This window comes from Chrysoperla carnea, chromosome 5 (assembly GCF_905475395.1).
Source record: "Chrysoperla carnea chromosome 5, inChrCarn1.1, whole genome shotgun sequence".
NCBI classification, from domain to species: domain Eukaryota; kingdom Metazoa; phylum Arthropoda; class Insecta; order Neuroptera; family Chrysopidae; genus Chrysoperla; species Chrysoperla carnea.
The window spans coordinates 34,185,978-34,203,106 of NC_058341.1; the positions used below are offsets into that span (position 1 = coordinate 34,185,978).

At 28.5% G+C, this 17,129-nt stretch overlaps 1 protein-coding gene across 2 annotated transcripts in view; it reads left to right on the forward strand.

The window, feature by feature from the left end:
* The first annotated feature begins 256 nt into the window (after window positions 1-256).
* The window catches only part of LOC123299698 (protein bowel), an 88,263-nt gene continuing 71,390 nt past the window's right edge, over window positions 257-17,129 (forward strand). Inside the window, exons 1-3 of one of the 2 annotated variants that reach the window (XM_044882000.1) lie at window positions 257-288; window positions 12,854-13,186; window positions 13,322-13,838. In XM_044882000.1, the coding sequence (XP_044737935.1) occupies window positions 12,862-13,186; window positions 13,322-13,838 (842 nt within the window). In that variant the 5' untranslated portion in view covers window positions 257-288; window positions 12,854-12,861. Of the gene's footprint in view, window positions 289-12,853; window positions 13,839-17,129 lie in introns of both variants that reach the window. The other variant, XM_044881999.1, reaches the window with a different exon arrangement.

Sequence of the window (17,129 nt, forward strand, 5' to 3'; positions counted from 1 at the left end):
ATTAATTGTTGTTAATTTTAAAACTTTTAGCGCGTGATTATTTTTTTTAAATATTTTTTTGTATTTTTGTGTTGTATGTTTTAAGTTTTGTTTTTATTTTTTGAAAACATGAATTTGAGAAAAATTTAATTTTGTGTGCTCATTTTGTGAAGTTTTTTTTGAATTTTTGAAGTGTGTTTTTAAGTTTTTTTTTTATTTCAAACTTGGTTTTAGTGATAAAGTTTTAAAAAAACTATATAATGACTTAAAAATCATTTACGTTTTGGATTAAAAAATTATAAAAATTAGGTGATTTTTTATTTATTTTTATTTTATTTTTTAAGTAAAACCCAAAAGTATAAAAAGAAATTTTTTATTTTAATTGTTGTAATCATAACAAAAAATCAAAGATTGTAAAAAAAACATTTTTGTATATAAAAAAGAAATAACCACAAAAATTTAATCAGGTGGAAGAAAGATAACCATAGACGCTATATAATATTGTTTACATTAGTATGATGGCAGCACTGTAGCCCGCCATATTGTGTGTGTATACAGTGTAGGCGTTCCTAAATCGTTCAGAGAACTCTGTTCGATCTTCATACCTTCATTCCATATTATTTTGAACTAAATTAATAAAAAAGATAGATAGATGTTGAAATTAAAAAGATTGGAGTAAGATAAACATATTATTTATTACCTGATCTACTTCAAAATTCTAATCTTATATAACAAATATCCATGATTCTATGTTTGATAATAATCCAGTTTTCTAATCAATTTCAAATCTTTTTTTGGTTCTATTTGAAAATCATTAAAACAAAAATTCAAAATTTTTGTCTATGTAGCTCAAATACGGAAATTCATTTGCTCAAATGAAGCAAATTGTTGAAATTTTTGAATGGAATAATACAATGTTTTGATTGAAATTATCGAGGAACAATCTTAATTATTTGTTTCACTTTATTTGTAAAGCAATTTTTTTGAAAGTAAGAAATCGAAAAATATAGAAAATTGCCTTAAAATTAAACAAATTTGGGCTCAAATTTTATGAAAAAATATTATTATGCTAAGCATTCTTACTTACCAAATACGATAGTACTGAAGAGAGATTAGCACAACTTTTTGGAGATATTAGCATCAAAAACAAAACATTTCAAATCCATTAATCAGATTCGATGGTTGTTTCAAACATGATCATCGCTTTTTGGTGATTGTACAAACAAATGCACCATGCGCTCCCACCAAAATTGCATTATGTACTATCGAGGACATAATATTGATTATATAGGTCATTAGTGATTGATTAAAGGATATTTGTTTTTAATTTTTAGTAAAGTATTTATTATAAAAACAAAGCTAATTAAAAGATTCAAAATAGTCAAGAACCTTGAATTATTATTACCGGAAACTGAATTGTATGTAAAATTGGCTGTTCGTTTTTGTTGATAATAAAAAAAGACCTAAATTAACAGATTTATTATTATTATAAAAATAAATACCAAAAAATCTGGAATAACAATATTCTTGGGTCTAAAAATCTAAACAAATATTTTTGTATAAAGTTAACATGCAAAAAGTTTATACCCAAAGTTGCTTTGTATATTCAATAATTTTTTTTGAAATTGTAAATTTTAAAATATGAATATTTATTTTTTTTAAATATTATAATGTCAATATTTAGACAAATAGGCAGAAATTTGGGTTGTATATAACCGAAAAAATATTTCCTTAAAAATGTTATTTATACAGTAAATAATATACAGTTTGTTATTTTTATTCGATATAGTAATTCAGGGTTATCTGACTACAGTTCTTTTAAACAACGGTGTAAGGGTTGTACAAAGATATGTAGTCCTCAAATTTTTTTTAAATCTATAATTAATCAACTTGGATTTTTCAAATCATCTTTTCCAAAAATTCTAGTAATTGCCTCGACGTACGAACACCAGTTTTTTAATCTTGGCATTTGAAGTTTATAAAATTTAGGAAATCCCCAACGCAAAATGTCAAATTTTTAAGAACAAGAAATATTTATTAATTATGATTTTTTCTTTTTGGCTATAATAGCTATCCTAACATACAAACATGAATTTTTCTTAATAATAATATGCAGTTTTATCTGGCTAGAGTCCTCTGCAATTAATGGGAAAATTCTCCAAGATTATTAGAAAATTTGATGAAATTTAATTGAACATATTTGTATAAAACATAATTAAGAAGCATCTCTATTAATGGAAATTTTTATATCCAATGACACTGCAACTCTAGTTTATTCTCCTGGAATCAAGAGTCAATCTGAAACTGGTACTAGAAAGAATTAATAATTAATACACAAACTAAAAAAAACACAGAACAGAGTGTGTTGAAATTCGAACACTTCATCGTTCTGAACTCTGTGCTTTTCTTAAGCTTTTCGGAATCTGTGATCCCTTGCTAACATTAATAATTATTAAACAATTCAGCAAAAGTGAACAATATAAGTATTGAAAAACAAAAATACTCGAGTGCGGTATGTTCGAGATGGTAGACAAGCTCATCAGTGTGCTATTTTTGTTGGACAAAGTATTTTATCGTTGAATGATGTTATCAAGTGATCTTAATGTCCGATAATGTCCTTTTCAGACCGATAGTTAAAGTATGACGTTATCATTCTTATTTGAAAACGTATCACTTTCGAAAACACTCGTAGAGGGAAAGTTTAGTAGACTCGTCACTCGTCAAGGAAGCCACTCAAAAAGTTGCAAGCATGTATTAATTATTTAACAAAAAGAGTCCTGTCCCGCGGACTACCAGTTATGGTTCTTCGAAAATCACTTTCCTAGCCGATCAATTTTCAAAACTTTTGTATGAAAATTATTTAAATATTACTTTAAATGAATTTGAATACAATAATTATACCATTATCTTAAAATATCTATAAAAAAAATATATGCTTTCGTCTAGTTCGATACTGCACATATAAAAGTAAATGATATTCCTATATTAAATTGTGGTGGAAGAGTAAAGAACAGTCAGTTTTGCAACAAATAGATATGCTGAGTACACTTCAATGCGCTTCCACCATTTTCAAACCACAATCGTATTGACCATATTTATGATGATACTTTTAAAACATTGCAAATATGTAACATTACAATTTTATGCTATAAAATAAAAAAAAATTTATGCAAAAAGTGTGCTTATTATATATACAATATGTATGTACATTATAATGTATATATGCAAATGATATAGTTAACTAGTATATGTATACACATATAGACAAAATAGGATGCAGGTAGCCATTTTGTACACAGCAGGTGAACTGTCGTATATGTTATATATGTATATGTATAGGAAGACTAGCAACAGTCCTATAAATGTTTTCAATCTAAATTAGTTAATGTTTTATTTATACAAAATAAAATTTGAGACGGTTATTATAAATAGAAAACATTTTGGATATGTCTAATAAGGATTATATAATTTGAGTTAACCACTAACAACTTAGATTACGATATTACATAACAATATCAGAAATATATTTTACATTTTTTCGACTTTAATAAAGACCAAAAGGAGCCCAGATTTTCATTCACTATTATTAAATTGATAATATTTTTGCATTAAGTATCAAAAACCAGAAATAGTAAGGTTGTAACTGATGCAAAACGTTTCACTCTTTACGCGTTTCAATACAAATTGTTCTATAATTGTCCGCAAAACTTTCGCTTCCTGAATAAACAGAGAAAACTGAAAACACTTTTATTAATCAATTAATTTGCATTCTTCAAAATAAAATTCATCGAATAAGATACTACTTAAACAGAAAAATTGTTTTATCGTAGTGTGGAGGAGTGACCTAAAATCAAAATTAATACAAAAGGAAGACTCTAAAACAAAATCTTATACATCTTATCACCTTACAACTTCAATACAAAATACATAGTATGGTTTGTCCGCGAGTACACGATCCGTTTTGATAAAAGTACATATTTGAGGTATGTGATATGCCCACAATAGGTTGAGTACAAGACTCAATTTACAAAGAAAGGAAGTGTAATTAAACTTGCTTTTTATGGGTTAGTTTTAAAATAATATAAGTAGTCAATATTTGGCAAACTAGTTCACATAATAAAGAAATCCATTCTATTTGGTTGATAATTGCTGGAACGTTGCCTTTTTGAGACCTATGATTACTTTTCCAATCTATACTCTATACACTCAAATGCGTTAATAGCAATAAGAAGTTAAATGGTAAGGGAGCGTTCAAGACATCACTCTAAAAATGGCAAAAATGGAATCTTAAATGTTCAAAGTTATTAAATTCCTACCATTACTTTGTACAAGGAACAAATATGTCTCTTAAGATTTGTATTTTTCTATTAGAAATATTTATACGTTCGTTGCAATACAACATTCATATGTAAATAGTTTTTTGTAGTTGTCTCTGAACTCATGAATATTTACAACAATTATTTGTTTATAAAAAAATATTATATAAAATATAAATAATATATAATTTTAAATTTTGAATTCATAATTAATTCATAATACACACATGTACATACATTCAAACATGTGTGATTATTGTACACAGGAATGTATTATTATTTTTATATTTAACATATAAATATGAATTGTAATACAAAAGTTGGTCTTCATCTGCATACGGGAATAAGAGTTTTTTTTTAAACTGACGCGACACATCAAATCACGTTTAGCAATCATGTGATATAATTCTTAATAATTTTGTTTTTATTTTTGAGAATTTTAATTTCCATATATTATACTAGCAGTTATTCGCCGACTTTGCTGGGAAATTTCAACATTAAAAACAAAAACTACCGCGTTATAGCCTTCACTTACTTTGTCATCACGTAAAAATTCAGTCCATGTGACTTACCAATAATGTATAATTCTATATGTGAAACAGTGTTTAAATCGGTTAAGTAGTAGATAAAATGACAGATTTTTATTCAAATTTTTTAATGAGCGTCTAGATCGTGAAATTAATTACTATGCTATATTTCCAGCTTTAAAGATATCGTAATGAATGATGGCTTCCAATCTGGACGTACTTCACATTAGTTTTTTGATTTAATCAAATGACATATCGGATTTATTTCTTGTTTCTCCAAACAACACTGGGAGTGCTTAATAAATGGCGTTTTAGCTGGTAATTTACTCTGAAGTTGAGGCCATACTAAAAATAGTTGAGTACCTGATCTACATAGAATTATACGAAACAATTCTGCTAGCGTAATTATATGTTAAAAAACTCGAGGTCAAATCAATTTGCAAATTAAAAAAGTCTTTATTTCTTGAAGTACATGAAAATTATCGAAGTAGGCTAAAATTGCTGCCTGAAGGAATCCAAACAATTGATGAAGGGTGAAGCCAGAGTCACGATCCATTTTAGATCCAACTCCAAGCTCAAATTATTTAATTATCTTTCAAAATATTTCTTTAACACTCTTTTTTTTAAATTAAGCCTTTTTGTAAAAAACGAATTGTAAGCAAGGTTTTTGAATCATGTGTGTGTTGAAATATTTTGGAGTGTAGAGGGTTTTTGTCAAGCCTAATTAAACATCTTGTCATTTTAATTTACTTAAACACTTGAAAAATGCTATCTCATTAAAATTAACTGCCCATTATGATCTTTTCATATTTGACACATAAATCCAACCCTGTTAAATTCATTATTATTCAAATAATGAAATAATTGTACACATACAGCCCACTTTGATACTTTGACTTTAATAACTTTTCTTTGAACACCCATTTCAGAATCATATACATAGTAATAATATAACGACAAGTGTTTTTTTTTTCATAAAGAATAAATTTTACCTGCATTTTTAAGGATTATAAAAACATTCAAATTGTGGGCTTTGAATTTTAACTACTGAATATAATACATTGACACACAATAATGGATTTCAACCTGTTAAAGATGACGAAGGCTTTGTGGACAGTTTACTTTAAAAGGTTCAATTCTTACACCTTTAAAAACAACAATAAAATGAGTAGGTAATATTATTCAAAGAAAAATTTGCTACAACTAAAAAATCCACGAATAAAGAAAAAAGTTGATTAAAGCTACATAGATAATTTTTTCCTATTCATTAGTCTATTTCTTTTCTTTCCTTTTAAAAGCTTCAAGAAAAAAATGCTTACGTCTAATAATCCTTTTTTCTGTGGTGGTAATCTAAGAGTTATTCCCAAGACGTTACTATGCCCATGTCAATAAATCATTGTCACCATTGGCGCATCATAATTGATACAATAATTGATACAATTGAACAACGTCCTAGACGAAGACGTTTTACACATCTTAATGCACACTGATCGTACAAAAACATATAGTTACACAAAATAATTTGTCTGAAGATACTTTATATAAAACGTTTTCAATGCAAACGAAACATATGAAATAATTTATTAAGACCCTAGACCAGAAAGTTAGATTTCCACGCGCATGTAATATAAAGGACGAGGTGAAGCCAAAGTTTGTATACTATTATTCTCTATCCTCTAGCGGAAAGTAATATAGAGTACGAGCCAGAGGTTGTATACTATTATTCATTATCCTCTAGCCCCAAGTGCGACCTCATCGTACTCATTTAACCCCGGTAAGAGTGACTTTTGAGGCTTAACCTACGGCCAGAATATGATATAAATCACATAAACCAGGAAACTCAACTGTCTGATCAGGATCAAACCACAAAAGTCGCTCTTCTAGGGAATCAGGGAAAATATTTTAAATATGTAAACTTAAGATAAGTATACAAAACCTTTTTCACGATATCATCGCATATTGATCGAACAGTTTAGCTGATTTTCGACTTCCATTGAAATTTCAACTCATTATGTTCATATTATCATTTTATTAAACCGAATATTTTATCTACGATCGATATTTCAGTTCGATAATAAGTGTAACCATGATTTCAGATGTTAATATTACAAAAAAAATTTAAGCTAAATTAGTAAACAGAAAATAGAAGAAGCTAAAGTTTTTATATTTTTTGTTAAGTGTAATTTTCTACCATAAAAAATAGTAATTTTAAGAGTAAGTGTTTTGTTAAATGCAAGTTTTATCGTTTTATGATGCGGTAATTCTATACACATTTCATGTATACGTAATAGAAGACATTATTTATCATGCATTAAAAAAACTTTACAATTTACATTTATTTATGAAAACATAAAAAATCAGTTGGATAGTTTATTAGTTTTATAAGAGAATTGATGCAACTCGTTGAAAATTTACCAGTGGAGTACTTATAGTCAAACTAGCAGTACCGACCACGCGTTGCTGTGGCTAAGGTTCTTGTTATATTACATTGTAGTAAACTATTTAAGGGGAACAGTAGGACGACATCAGTCATGAAGACCGTAACATGTGGCCGGCTATGCTAACACTTTTCATTCATCCAGATTCAGTTAGATTTAGACAATTCGGGTTTACTTGGTCGGGTTTCCATATTTCTTACCTTGAAATCTTCCTGTTATTATTCAATTTGTTAAGAAATCGGTATTGGTATATTTTTTTATAAAGATATGTAGCCGCACAACGTTTGAGATTAGATTAAACCCAGAACAAACCTAGGAGCTTTTTAATAATAACAAACGTTTCAAATTAATGTAATTCTTCATCAGGCTCTGAAAAAGGCTATAAATAGTAATTTATATTTACGACGATTTTTTTAAAACAATTTTTTAGTACCTGATTGATGAAGAATTAAATCAATTCGAAACGTTCCGAATAAGTTAAGTTTAAAATGATTAAATGATAAGTTATACTTAATCCAATTTCTCGCAAAAAAGTTTCCTTTGAGATATATTTGACCAGAGAGCTTCGAATACTTAATAAAATGAAAAAAAAATGATCAGAAATATACATCTACATTTCTACATACATATATAATAAGAGTATTATAATACCTAGCTAGAGTAACCTTATTATTTTTTGATGTAATAAAACATTATATTATACATACGTTTGTGATAATAATTATACTCATTACCACACAATTATATACGTACTGACTGTGTAGTATTAGACTGTTGTAGTAGAGATCAAACTCTAGGTTTATAAATATAATTAAAATTCTTTCATTAAAAGTTAATTATAATTCAAGAAAAATAAAACAAATTTTTATATAAACAGAACATGCATACACTGAGAGATTTTAATGCATGATATATATTCTTCTTTAGTCTTTTTACACAATGTATATATGAAATATATCAAGTCATATACTACTAAGTTTAGTCCCAAGTTTGTAACGTATAAGTGTTCATAAAGCACCCTATTAGTCCATTTTCGTTTGTCTGACTGTGTGTCCGTCTGCCTGTCTGTCTGTCGAGGCGATAACTCAAAAATGAAAAGAGATACCAAGCCGAAATTTTTATTGTGTGCTAAGGACGTAAAAAGTGAGGTCAGATTCGTAAATGACCAAGAACGGTCAATTGATTCGTGAATCCGTATTACCCATTTTGTAAACCGTTAGAGGTAGAACAAAAGTTTAAATATAAAAAATGTTAGTTATAAACAAATTACCAACTTTTGTTTGAAACATTTTTTCGTACACATCAATGTTTGCCGTTATGGGGCAAATTAAGCGCGTATTATATTGTATGTATTATATGGGAAAAATCAATTATATGTGTGTGGCATGTATGTATGTGTGGCTACCTACGAAACGATTGCGTAATCAACACTGTCTACACATAGTATTTCAACAATTAACTCAATCATTGTAAAAATGTGCTCTTAAAGTTGCTGTAACTAGATTCAAAGGCTTTTTTACACGCTCTTTTAAGACATTTTTTAAGTTGGAGCCATATAATAATTCCGTTTGAGACCTGGCATCAACGTGACCTTTTGATCAAGTTAGAAAAATTCTAGCTGGCAATGTACCTTTAGAATTTCGAGGAAAATTTCTAAAAACTGGTGTAAATAAAACTGAAACTAACCACAATTTATATGCAAGTAGATTATCAAAGGGCACCTCTTTTTTTATGTTTTATTAAATTTTTTGTAAAATAATGTCTTGGTGAAGTATACTTAGGTTACTTCTTAGCATATTTTTGAAATAACCAGGAAGATTATTAACGGGAGACAAAAGTGTTTATTTTGACATTTCGAATTTTTATTACGACCGCTGTGTCAAGGGTACAGTATGACCAATTTTTCACGAATATAACTTATAACGAAATACTAACGTTGTTTTCCGAAAATTTTACAGCTCTAATGTAGATTTGCAACTACACTAAACAATTTTTGCAACTACGCCCGTTGTCCAATATCCTGAAAATTTTAGGGATATAGCCTAGCGGTAAATTCAAGCTACTTATTCCAAAAAGTGTACACCAGTTTATCTGACAAATTAATACTGAAAATAATTAATAAATCAATGATTGCAATAAATATACAAAATACTAAGTAAAATAATTAAGTAGATGTTTTTTTTTCATTATTAAATATTCTGGTTTTAATGATACCCAACAAATGCATTCATAATACACTCTCATTAAAATAGTATGTACATAAAAAGAAATTAATGTTAATAAAAATGATATAGCAGGTTTTTTATTATTATTCTTAAAATAATAATTTATGTGAAATTAACTTTTATAAATTCAAATTCACGCAGAATATAATATAAGCAAGAGATCGTAATCTCTACTGATGATGCTTCTGCAACAGCTGCTTTTAAATGTTACTATATCTAGTAGATAAGAGTATTGTATATAGATAGGTGTATTGCTTGTTGCTTAACTTGCTACTATTTAAAAATAACAAGTAGATTTTACATTTTTTTACAATATCGTTAATCTTTATATCTTTTAGATAAAATAAATAATAAACCTTTGGGCCTTACATTGCATCCGTTTGCAATAAACGTTGGTTATTGTTTACTTCCTTGTATACAGAAAGCATTCGAAGTTATGGGTTCGTATTGAAAGAGTCTTGATGAGCTTCGACAAAACAACGTAATCTTTTTAGGGAATAGCAACATTAGCAATAGTTAGGGCGGACGAGTCAATGCAATATGAATGTCAGTATCATAGTGGTTAGCGATATCACAATACTTCTGGTGGATAGCCCTATTCAATACTGTAATATTACTTTTCCAAACATAATATTTCTATAGTATCAGTTGTCTCCAGTTGAGTCTGCAATATTTATGAGACTTCTTTTTGAAGTCACATTGCGCTAATAGACGAAAGGATTAAAATTTGTTATAATTAATATATTTCTGTTCTTATTGAACTTAGGTAGGGAGGAAATAAGTCTCACACCTGAAAGCGATTGCGTATATTAACGCTGGATACGCGATAGAAAAGCAACCAAATTACTGGCTGAAAAATTAACATTACATTCTTTAATTATGAAACTAAAAAATATTAAAATTACAACCATATTATAATGGTTGTTATTTAAATTATAAGAATAATAACGGCCATACTGTCTGACAATTACAATTTATTTTGCTAAAAGGCAATGTTTGCCTACCATTTCAACGGACTAAATAACTTCATGAACTTATATCATTTCAACGGACTAAAATTGAAAGATGAATACATGAGCGATGTGAGCAATACCATAAGAGGTTTCAACTACCGTACTTTCCGCCAAAAAAATATTTATTAAATCTTATAATAATCTCCTCTACAAGATTTTCTTGAAATAAGTTTTTACTACACAACTTTTGAATAATATTCAACAATAAAACGTTTATTTATTTATAAATTTTATTGATAGCGAACGAATCAGTATTCAATATTTAAATAACTTAAAATTCCACATATATCATTTATTGTTAATTGAATGCGTTTACACGTTGGTATTGTGTATAGGATGTCACCACATTCTCTATTCTAAATATAAAAATATCTATCATGGGTATACTTATTCAAGGGAGTACAAAACATAAAGTTTTAGGAGGAGAACAGCTAAACTTCCAGCCATCCTCTCAATACGGCCATGATTTTGGCTATTTCCTCCTGGTTTTATAATTTTCATAAGTGATTAGGAATAAAAAGAACATAATTTAAATTTATTTGCCAATCTAAATAAATGTTTAGGAACTACTAGGAATTTTTATTTATAAGTCTCGGTATATATTTATAGTATAGTTAAAGATGATACAAATAAAGGAAAATGAAAGAAACCGCTCGTATTTTGCTAAAACCTTATGTAAAATTATGTGTCGGTATCGGCATTCATAAAAAATCTTATCTAAAAGTTTCTTTTTGATTTGTTTACAAATTAACTAAGGTAATTAAAAATCAAAACACATTAAAATTTTAAATATGTGGTTTTCAAATTATTAATCACCCAAATAAAGCAATTAAACAAGTGAAATTTACAAAATTTAAAAACCCCCGATCAATTTTTCGGACACGGAACCCTAAATTTCACTTGAAACATAGCTAAGAACACTCTCCGTTAAAATACCTTTCAAACAAAAAAAAAAAATTAAAATCGGTTCATCCGTTTACTCGCTACGATGCCACAGACAGATACACACATAGCAGTCAAACTTCTAACACCCCTTTTTTTAGTTCAGGGGTTAAAAAAACAAATTAGAAAAATTATTCTGTAATTAAATCAACGAAATATGTGGATAGCTCTTTATGTAGATTAGTTCTTAGAATATATTTTGATTTATCAAAAGGACACATTTTGAACATTTTTCGTACTCATCTCGAATACGAGATCAATGCCGATACAACACCAACAGCTCAATTTTTGTTTTAAATCACCAAGTAACGTTATATTTTGTTGGGATGTTCTGTATATGAATTGTTAATTTTAAAAAGCGACAAGTTGTCTGGCTGACTAAAGAAGAAGAAGTTGGAAAAAGTAGTAATACTTCACAATCCATTACCATATACAATAATATTCTTTTTCAATGACTATTTGGTTTGTCAATATCACATAAAAACTTATATATGCATAGGTAATTGATAGAAAATTGAATTTCTGAGAAAGATTGAATTTCTTATGTTATTTTATTTAAACAAAGTATTATCATATGTAATGTATGTCTATCTTCTTTTAACAATAAATATAAAAGTTCATAGAATATTATTTATTTATTTATTAAATGAAAAAAAAAACGTTGTATTGACTTAAGAAATAACGTACTTAAGCATGTTTAGTCATACTTTTAAAATTATGTAATAACATTTTTACGTTAAAATATTGTGGAATAAACCGCCTTCGGGGGAAGGCATTTTTCTCCTATTTTTGACCTAAAAAGTCACTCTTGTTTTTTTACATAAGTCCCCATACTCATAACCGAGAAAAAATTCCTCCTTAACCTTATTTTTGAGGAATATAGGAATTTAACAACAAATAAATGATTATAATAAGTAAAAACATTTGATCTAGAAATGGTGATACTTTTATAATATTAACGATCAGTGGCAGTTTTAAACGTTTTCAAAGATTTGAAAACTTACGCTGAACGAACTCCTTTTTTCTGGGTTTTGATCTTTATGGTAACAATTAAATGATATCCATAATCTGGATTAGATTTTAGATTTGAGTGACGAATATGTCTTGAATATTTTTTACTGCCACCAGTTCGATTTATTTTACCTTCTTTGCTTCAAGACTGTTCCAAAAAAGTCTTACATCTGATTCGTTTTGGAAAATTTTTAGAAATACAGCAAATTTTGAACGTTTAGAACTTACTTCTATCACCGTAGTGGTCAATGTCTGTATTTTGTCTTGTATGCCAACATCCAAACTGTTAGCTTATCTACAAATCTCATATCCTTAAAATCGCCATTTGTGATTATTTCAGAAAACATTGCAAGAATATTTCGTAAAACTATAGTATTGATTGTTTTTTTGTTTTATTTACAGATTCTAAAATGCCTACCGAAAGTGGTACTACCACGGTGGTTCCACCACCACGTACATCTGAAGACCGTCCATTACAACTATCGCGACCACCACGAGATTTTCACTCATCACCAGGTGGTCCAAGTGGACCTGGTAATTCTTCTAATCCAGTACGAAGTTCATCTGGAAGTCGATCTAGCTATGAGGCTCAATCAATAGCATATCACCATCATTTAGCTGCACTTGGTGCTGGACTAATTCCACCACCAGGCAGTGCTGGTGGTTCAACCAATATGGCGCATCATCACCGTGAATCTTCTGCATTTGTACCTGTTGTACCGTCTCGTACTTTACATCCCGTACTATATCCTGGGGAAATGCATCCATTAATGACATCCGAGTTAATACGTGAAAGTCGTACAGATAGACAAACGGAAAAAATCGATGAAAGGAATAGTCAATCGTCGGCTGTTAACTATTCAAATGTACGGAAATCATCGTCCTCAAGTTTTGAAATTATGGCTATGATGGCTGATAAACGAAAAGAGTTGGCTTTACGTGAAGAAGCTGCATGTGTTGCAGCTGCACGAGCTGCAGCCGCTGCAATGCTTTTACCACATCATAGAGGTCCCGCAGGACCTCCTCCACCAAATTTATTGGAAACGGGATCTGCGTCTGGTGGATCGGCTCCATATCCTGGTGCATTTATGGCTGGTGCCGGACCAACTGCAACAAATCCATCAGCGTTTCCATTTCCAGGAACATCAGCTTTATTTCCACCTAGTCCTAATGTACAAATGCATCCACATTTAGATCGTCGATTATTACGTGCGCCAGGTCGTGCTTCAAGACCGAAAAAACAGTTTATCTGTAAATTTTGTAATCGACAATTTACAAAATCATATAATTTATTAATACATGAACGTACTCATACGGATGAAAGGCCATATTCTTGTGATATTTGTGGAAAAGCTTTTCGACGACAGGATCATTTACGAGACCATAGGTAAGTCTATTACTATTCTCTTTATAAATATATAATTAATTCCTTTAAATTTAAAACAACTTGGGTATACTCGAAGCATCCATTTTCTTTAAGTATCTATTGCATTTTATACATAGTTAGGTACCCCATTCAAACTTCGATTACCTTTTCCGTACTTTGGTCTCTCATGTCAAGAACTTTATTTTACAAGTGTTTATGTTGACAGGAAATTCAATAATGGAATAATAAGGTTTAACCTTTTTGCTATCGCAGTGTTTGATAGTAACTATACCAATATTCACCTGGAGTTTGTGAACGGAAGATACCGAAAACATTTTAATATAAAATCCCACTTATCTGCTTATTTGACAAACTAATGCTACCGAGATGCCTGTCCCTAGATCCTATCAGATTTGTGGCATAAGGCCATCTCATACTTGAGATGGCCTTGCGCAGGTCCTAGACAAAGTGATCTACTTTTGAAAGAGGATTCAAATGAAATGGAAGTATATAGTAATTCCAGTTACTCAGGTATACGTTTATTGAGCCGATAAACAGAAAAATTTTTACTAGAAAAAAAGACTGACCTTTTATAATACTTTATTTTATACGTGAAAGCGGCTTTTAATGAGAAATGGAATCCCATACAATTTCACACCTTGCATCTAAAAACCCACAAACACACAAAAATTCCCCATATGAACTAATTTATGATATTTGTTAATAAAAGAGGGATCATTTTATTTTTGAATCCATAAAATTTTCTTTACTTTTATGATTAGTGCTACGTTTTTTGTTTTTTTTTTTGTGACAACTGTTTTAAAAAGTCATTATAACTTTTTTTCTTCTTATATTTTGTCTTTTTATATACATTTTGAAATTTCTTTCTCACCATATCTTATAAAAGATTTTTTTTGAGAGATTCTCTCGTCAACGCTGCAGTCAGTTAATGTGTTTTTGATGAATAAATAGTATACCATCTGTATTTGCTTATATAATTCACAATTTTTTTGTGAGAGATTTAAAAATTTAACAGAAATTAAATTAACAATTAGGGCGAGTGCTGTACCATGAGTCGCCATGTAGATTTAAATATATAATAGTCATGATCTCTTTACATAACTTTACCATTCCTATACTCATTTTGTATTTTATTGAAAATTTAAAAATATTAAACAGATCTTGATGAAAACTATATTTTTATTTTATTCATGTGTGATCCAAGGCACAATACCATAATGTACAATCGACCACTATCTATTGGATCAAACACTACTGATTATATCTAAAGGCGCTCACTTGAACATTAGTTCACCAAAGGAAACAACAATTACTCCTAAATCAAAAAATTGAATAGTGACTCAAAGTATATTGTCGAGGTACAACACTATACTCTTTTATTCAATTTTTAGGTGTAAAAGAGCAGAATTATTTATTATTCTAATGTTAAACATAACTACTTAAAAATTTAGATCACTATCAATTTTATGTAAGTCTGAGAAATTGAAAAGTTACTACAATTTACAATAATGTTTTGTTTTTTTATTTTTATTTACTCTGTTGTAAATTCTTCACTTCCTTTAATTTACATACGCGGTTACATTAATTAGTTCATTTTTACTGATTTACATCAGAATTAATGTCAAATAAATTGAATAATATGTATTTATGCAACAGTTACTTTTAAATAAAATTGACATGCTACAAACAAGATGTTTCAAAATGACCACACACGCAGAATACAGTGGTATAGAGAAAAAAATTCTAATGATAAAGTTTTTTTTAAATTCATTCCCTTTTCTATTTGTTAAAAAGTACACCCTAAAGTATCCAAGTATCTACGCGTTTTGAAATATCAAGCATATTTACCGCTATTGATTCTTGAAGTTCGTAGATCGTTTAAATCAACTAAGTTTTGATTCCAAGATTCATTTTTAATTTTTAACTAATTTTTCCATAGGACGCTGAATCACAAAGATGTTTTAAATCGCGTTAGTACGTTAAAATGAAAGCGCAAAAAAAATTAAACTAAATTTTCATGATTTGTGGATCAGATTTATTTTAATAAACTTCATGCTTTCGAAAGTAATTTATTTAAAACGTAAACTTAATTTTTGTCCAATAAATTTATGGCAATAAATAAATTTTCAAATCATTATAAATCATACATTTAATTTGCAAGAAAATAAAATGTATAAACAAAATTATTTATAAATAGTTATTACTATGTAGTGGAATTCACGTCTTATCTTCTGGAACTTCCTCGAAATATAAAGGACTTTTAACTTCTCAAAGTGTATGGCTTCAGTCATACCATTGTTTACAAATCAAAGTTTTCGAAATATAACTAATATTGTATCAAAATGTTTTTGTTAAACGTTTTTGTTTAATTTTGTCAAAAACGAGTAATTATAATACGCTTTATCCCATTAACGTGGGATTTGAACATATTGGCACTGGCATTCTACAATATTTTTAAATGCCAGGCAAAAGGAAAATATGCAAGGAGAATATGGTGTCCCATAAAAATTTACTTAATTAATTTAAAAACACAATTAATTTTGATCAATACTTAATTTTCTGAAAAGCTTTTTTATGTAGTTTGAATTGGTAAAAAGATAATTTGTAAAATATTGGTAGGAATTCTCTTTACATCCTTTTTAAAATCACACACTAATCTGCCCCACCTTTTATATGAACTAAGCATAAATCGTTTTTATCTTTAATCCATCAAGAAATGTAATAGATCTCATACTAATTTTAAAAAGATCATACTATCTTAATAAAAACAGGTTTTGTTATAATATTGACTTTTTTATAAAAATGTATTAAAACTGTAACGTTTGATATTTTAATTAATAAATGCAGCAAAGAAACATGGACAAATGTATCGTGTATACATACCTTTCATAACTACACACTTTATTTTATTACAATATTATATTTTAAAAATATTTTGACCATCCGATGTGCTCCATGCGCTAAAAACTCTCGATAAATAAAGGTTTTACATTGTGTCGAACTTGCGTTAAGTCATTTACAAAGAAATAATTGATAGAGTTATTGAATTTATTTCAAAAGTTTTTTTTTTGTATATTTGAAAAACATTCGGGAAATTGTACCTCTCAAACAATTCGTTTCAGGACAAAGTTCTCAGAAAACTGCATATTCCATTCTTAACTAACTACCCAAAAATTTGCATTATAGATTCATAACAATAAAATTAAATAAAGAACGAATCCAAAATTTATTAAATAAACTCTCATTTATTTAATCGTTTTCCGGTCAATAGAAAAATAAAAAACTTTTGCG